Raw genomic sequence first — 6743 nt, 5'->3', positions numbered from 1 at the left:
CCACCCCCTCTCCCTCTTTTCTTATCTCTGTAATGTAGGCGAACAGGGAAGGGAGTGTCTCACCCCCCCCCCCCCCCCCCGTATTCGTTTAATAAACCTACCAGTATTTTAAATGGCCCCTGTTACACATTCCTCCATCGGTCTGAACTCTACCCCGCCCTCAGTCCTGTGTGGACAGTGCTTGCGAACATCCCGCTGGACCGGTCACTGTCCAGCAGAGGTCACTGCGAGGCAACCCGGAGCACCAACTCCCGCTGCCAAACTCCGCTTTCCTGCTGGTAACTAACAACAAACGCGGGCAGTACAGTACTCATTTCCCACGGACTTGGACACAGCAAACCGGAACTCAAAATGAGGTTCTAATGAAGTATGAAACTATATCTCGTCCATAAATTGAGCAATAAAAAAGCCCCAAGAATTTGCAGGATACAGAAATACAAGAGACACAGCATAATCCACTAAAAAGTTTTTTTTTTCCCTATTGGAGGGCGTGGAGCGCAGTCAAAGGCAACTTTATAACACGATTTTGGCTCAGTTAGATTTGGTGTCCCTCATTGACCTCTACCAGTGCTCGTTTACAATACTGTAGGGCCTGCGATGGGTCCAAACTGAAAGTTTCGGGTGTGCTCCATAATGTATGTTGTTTTGTATCTCGAGCAGGTGGGAGGTTTTTTTTCTCTCTGGTGTGGGATCGTGCCAAACCGCTCACTCGGCATCTCCGGTATTCAAAGGGTCACAATTAATGAGTAAGCCATCAGTGGAATGGAATTCATTATTTGAAGGAAGCTTTCCGGGAATGTTTGTTACAGACGCCCAATGCTCGCCGCTTGAAGGAGTTACAAAACTTTTAGTCGAAAGCAGCAAGGTAAAGTGAACTTGTCCAACAACCTATGTAACTCGCAGAGAGGGTCGGGGTGACGTTACGGCGCTAACAAGAGTATGTGATATAAATATTAGGCAACTCGAAGGAAGAAATTCATTTACTATAATGGATGAGATGAGTGGCTATTGTTGATGCATCGTTTCACCCAGTGTGAATTTCAACCAAAACAAGTCTTTACAGCTTGAGAAGGGGCAATGGGAGTGGTATTTGCCTAACGTTGTAATGTTACAAACTATATTCTCTGCGTTGAATGCCAAGGTCACTGTGGACAAGGGGCAAGTGAAGAGGGGTTCGAACACCGCCCTGCCCATAATTATTAGCATATTAAGAATGCACACATTTGCAGGTAATGTGTATAAACATGTCTGTGGTAACCGTGCAAAAGCGATCAGATGCGAATTCCGACTCTCACTGAAAAAAAACACCACACTCGTACTTGCTGGAAATATTCTGAGTTCTTGGCGTTTGTATTGCGAACATTTCGAGAAGTGGTTCAGGTGAATGGCTGAAGGTATGGGCAAAGACATTACCAGAAAGTTTATTACTAGGACGATGTGGGCCGAATGGCCTATTTCAGTGCTGTAGTGCTCTACGACTCGATGACTCGTAAGTTAACGGTGAGTTCCACGGTGTTCACCGGCAGCGCTTCCTGGCCAGGAGGTGGGAGATCAGTTTTCAAATAAGCTGTTTTCAAATGCGTGCTACTTTAACTTTGGCCTCCGCAAACCCAAAAGAACGACCCCTTCACCGTCACCTGCCCCTTGATCCGGAGATGAAGTTATTAGATTTGTGTTGCTTGTGACAATTAAGAGAGTCGCTTCCATACTATTTATATCAGAGGGATGTTGGTTATGGTGTGATCAAGTCCGGACACTCTAACCCAGGAACAGAATTATGAATCTGTGCAGTCTCACTCCTACTCTGAAACTTGTTCCCAGACACTGTCACACTTTACAATTAAAGCAATTATTTTTCCTTGCCGTTATTTAAATTCTTCCCCTTAACCTTCAGTGTTTAAGTTGACCACTTTTTTTCCCCTCTATTCACAAATTTCACCACATATTAAACCAGATTCTGAATCTGATTTTTCTATCTTTAACTTGTTTGGGAACTCCCTTTGCCATCCTATTTCAAACAAGATTAAATAAGGTTGAAAACGTACGGAGGAAATTTACAAGGAAGTTGCGGGGGCTGGAGGGCCTGAGTTAAATGGGAAGATTGAATACGACTTTTGTTCCTTGGAATATTGAAGATTGAGAGGAGATTTGATAGAGGTAAACAGCATTATGAGGGGTAGAGATAGGGGAAATGCAAGCAGGCCTTTTCCACTGAGTTCGGGTGGGACTCAGTGAATCAGGTTTCACTGTGGAAGACTCTAGCAGTGGATCAGATGTTGAAGGGTGTGAGGGAAGAGCAGTTACTATTACAAGGGAGATGGTGTCAAAAAGCTGAAAGACCTATGGGTACAAAAATCACCCAGACCAGATGAACTGCACCCTGGGGTTCTGAAAGAGGCAGCAGTAGAGCTTGTGGAAAGGATGTTTCCCATGGTGGGGGAGTCTAGGACAAGAAGGCATAGGCTCAGGATAGAGGGGTGTCCATTTAAAACAGAGATGCAGAGAAATTTCTTTATTCAGAGGGTGGTGAATTTGTTACCACAGGCAGCTGTGGAGGACACATCATTGGGTATATTTAAGGCACAGCTTGATAGGTTCCTAATTGGACATGGCATCAAAGGTTAAGAGGAGAAGTCCAAGGAGTGGGACTGAGGAAGGGAAAAACAGCATTAGCCATGATTGAATGGCGCAACAGACTTGATGGGCCCAAATGGCCGAATAGTGCTCCTACTTTTTATGGTCTTATGAGCTACAACATGAGGTCATGGGTTAAGAGTGAAATACTTCTTCACTCAGAGAATGGCGAGAGTACGAAGCAAGCTGCCAGCGTAAGTGGTGCATGGAAGCTCAACTTCAATGTTTAAGAGAAGTTTGGATAGATAGGGTTATGGAGGGCTATGGTCTCAGTGAAGATAGATGGTTATGGGCAGTTTAAATGGTTCAGCACAGACTGAATGGGCCGAAGGGCTTGTTTCTCTGCGGTGCTTTTCTATGACTGTATGACTCTAATTTGCATTGATAAATTATGGGACAACCTAAAGATTATTTTCTTACATATATGGGGGGGGGGGGCTGTGGAGGTAAGTACATGGGAATGTGTTCAACTTTCTGAAATACCAGTGCGGTGTCCTTGGGGGGGAAAATCTATTGTGCAGGAGGATACTGTGAAAAACTCAATGAAGCTAAAATTTTGCTGCTATCAAAAACCAGATAACATACAGGTATAATTAATAGACTAAGAATATATTAGCATTTTGTCTGTATTATTGCTGAGGAAGCTAATGTTTAATTTTGAGATAAGACAAAATGGCATGTTCAGACCTGTTGACAGTAGCCCCTTGTTAACATTATTCCTGTAAAGTAATGGCCTGGTCAACATTTACTTCTAATATAATACACATCACTTTTCTGATGTTGATTAGTGAATCTAAAGAACAGAACATTTCTGTTTACGTTTGCACTATCAGTACAGTTCACAGTATGTTTGCACTGCAACTCCAGCACAGATCAAGAGGCAGGTAGATGCCAAATGGAATTCAAACCAGGGGAATTGAGGGTAATTTACCGACTAAAAAGGTACTGCAGATGCTGGAAATCTAGAGCAATACACATAATGTGCTGGAGAGGTCAGCCGGTCAGCATCCGTGAATGGGAATAAACAGGTGATATCTTGGGCTGAGACTCTTATTCAGGAGTTAAAAAGGAGGAAGAAGTCAGAAATAAGAAGATGGACGAGGGGATGAAGAAGTACAAGGTGGCAGGTGATAGGTGAAACCAGGAAAGGGGAGGGAGTGAAGTGAAGAGCTGGGATGTTGATTGGTGGAAGAGATAAAGGGCTGGAGAAAGGAGAATTTGATAGTCTCCATGGAAGGCCACGGAAGAAAGGAAAGGGGAGAAGCACCAAGGGACGTGATGGGTAGGTAAGAAGAGAAATGAGAGAGGGAATAAAGAATGGGGAGTGGTGAAGGAAAGGGGGGTAATTACTGGAAGTTGGGGAAATTGATGTTCATGCCATCAGGTTGGAGCCTGCCTGAATGGAATATAAAGCAAGCGAGGGAAAGCTAAAACAATAATAAGAGCAAGTGGTGGGATACTGACAGATCATAGCGCATTATGCTGAGATGCATCCTAGGAAATATCATTGGCGATGTAACCTGGGGTCATTGGGTGTTTCGGGTCTTTCCACATCAGGCCCTCTTGCTCAGCTGACCCAGCTAAGGCTGATCAGGCTCTGGCTTGTGTCCCAGCAGCCCTCTGAAGACTCGCTCAGCAGCCTATGTGATGGTCTTGATGGCTTTTTTCTTTGCAACCCTATAATGCCAAGGGCAGGATAGGTTGTGCACAGTGAACAGTCAGCAGAACCTCTACACCACATCCCTATGGGCTCGCATCATGCCCGCACTGCTCTACCAGGAACCTTGGAGTACAGCCCAGCAAATCCCTAAAGATTATGGGGTAGGCAAAAATGCTGGCCCAGATGTTTAATAAGGTCATAGAACCATTGCACGGAAATCAGCTGTTTGGCCTACTAGGTCTATGTGCAATTTTAACTCCATTTAATTCCATTTTATTCACATGACTCTTACATCAATGTCCCAAAAATTCCATCATTCACCTACATCTTAGATATAACCTATAGAGAAGCCAATTGGTTGGTGTCTTTGACTAGTGGTGTTCCTTAGGAGTCTGGGTAGGGACAGATTCTTTTTACGTTATACGTCAATGATTTGGATGATGGAATTGATGACTTTGTTGCAAAGTTTGCCGATGATATAAAGCCAGGTGAATGCGCAGGTAGTTTTGGGGACGTAGAAAGGCTACAAAAGGATTTAGACAGATTAAGAGAATGGGCAAAGAAATGGCTGATAGAATACAGTGTCCAGAAGAGTATGGTCACACACTTTGGTAAAATAAATGAAAAGGTTGACTCATTTTTAAATGGAGACAAAGTACGAAAAACTGAGGCGCAAAGGGACTTGGGAGTCCTTGTGCAAGATTCCCTAAAGGTTAATTTGCAGGTTGAGTCAGTGGTGAGGAATTCAAATGCAATGATAGCATTCATTTCATGAGGACCACAAAAAAAGCAAAGTTGTAATACAGAGACTTTATAAAGCACTAGTGAGGCCTCACTTGGAGAATTATGAGCAGTTTTGGGCCCCTTATCTTAGAAAGGATGTGTTGAAAGTCGATAGGGTTCAAAGGAGGTTCACAAAAATGTTTCCAGATTTGAATGGCTTGTCATAGCGTTTGATGGCTCTGGGCCTGTATTCACTGGAATTCAGAAGAATGACCTCATTGAAACCTATTGAACGATGAAAGGCCTTGATGGAGTGGATGTTTCCTATGGTGGGGAAGTCTAAGACTAGAGGACTCAGATTCAGAATAGAGGGGCGTCCTTCCTGAAAGGCGATGAGGATGAATCTCTTTAGCCAGAGAGTGGTGAATCTGTGGAATATTTTGCCACAGGAAGCTGTGGATGCCAAGTCTTTATGGATATTTAAGGCAAAGGTTGATAGATTCTTGGTTGGTCGGGACATGAAGGGATACAGAGAGAAGGCAGGAAATTGGGGCTGAGAGAAAAAATGGATCAACCATGATGAAATGGCCTAATTCTGCTTCTATATCTTATTGTGCTTAACTGCAGACCTTTGAGATGTTGAAGGAAGCTGGATCTCTTGAAGGAAACTTATGCAGACACAAAGTCAGCATTCAAAGTCAATACAGACCAGACCCCTCTATTAGCTGTGCTACTGCGCTGTCCCTCAGCCTCACCTGAAGTCACAGTGAAAGTGAATAAGATCATAAGATTTCGGAGCAGAATTAGGTCATCCATCCCATCATCTATTTCATCATGGCTGATCCACTTTCCCTCTCGACCGCAATCTCAAGCCTTCTCCCTGAATCGCTTCATGCTCTGACCAATCAAGAATCTGTTAACCTCTGTTCTGTTTCTATGACTCTTACATCAACATTTGATCACCTTTTCAAGCAGGCTGAAATATTTTATTCTAAGCACTATATTTAACGTTCTGTCACTTTAAGATGGTGAGACTATCAGTATAAGCCTTAACAGGCTGCTGTGGAATTCAACCTGAAGAGGTTACTTTCCTGATTGTGGCCCATGCGTAGTTCTTTACTGGATGTGTGGCACTATGGGACTTAGCTGTTAGACGAGAGAAAGAAAATCAATTGCTCAAATTGTAGTTTCACGGAATTGAGACCATTATTTGTGTAGGGAATGATATTTGCTCTTTAGTTATCTAAATATCAAAATCTGCAATTAATTTGAAGTGTCAATATGCCATACTGAACAATAGAATTTGGTGTTATTGGATTTGGATAGTTTATTTGCAATGGATTAGTTATACCAGCTGGTTGACACAGCAACAACCTTGCACTTAACGTTAATAAGACCAAAGCACTGATTGTGGACTTCAGAAAGGGTAAGATGAGTGAACACACACCAGAACTCCCAGAGGGATTAGAAGCGAAGAGAGTGAGCAATTTCAAATTCTTGGGTGTCAAAATCTCTGAGGATCTAACCTGCACATAAATTATCGATGCAGCAACAAAGAAGGCACAACAGTGGCTTTATTTCATTCAGAGATTGAGATTTCGTATGTCACCAAAGAAACTCACAAATTTCTACAGCTGTACTGTGGAGAACATTCTAACTGGCTGCATCACTGTCTGGTATGGGGAGGGGGGCTACTGCACAGGATCGAAATAAGCTGCAGAGAATT

The 6743-nt window shown here is 43.2% G+C and overlaps 1 protein-coding gene across 2 annotated transcripts in view; it reads left to right on the top strand.

The window, feature by feature from the left end:
* Window positions 1–674: 674 nt before the first annotated feature.
* LOC140734927 (ras association domain-containing protein 9-like) overlaps window positions 675–6743 on the top strand; it is a 30648-nt gene continuing 24579 nt past the window's right edge. For both annotated transcript variants that reach the window (XM_073059640.1, XM_073059641.1), the window contains exon 1: window positions 675–865. In XM_073059640.1, the coding sequence (XP_072915741.1) occupies window positions 743–865 (123 nt within the window). In that variant the 5' untranslated portion in view covers window positions 675–742. The remainder of the gene's footprint in view (window positions 866–6743) is intronic.

The sequence above is a fragment of the Hemitrygon akajei genome, chromosome 10 (assembly GCF_048418815.1).
Source record: "Hemitrygon akajei chromosome 10, sHemAka1.3, whole genome shotgun sequence".
Lineage (NCBI taxonomy): Eukaryota > Metazoa > Chordata > Chondrichthyes > Myliobatiformes > Dasyatidae > Hemitrygon > Hemitrygon akajei.
The sequence above is the reverse complement of the archived record's forward strand: the minus strand, read 5'-3'. Positions and strand labels throughout refer to the sequence as shown.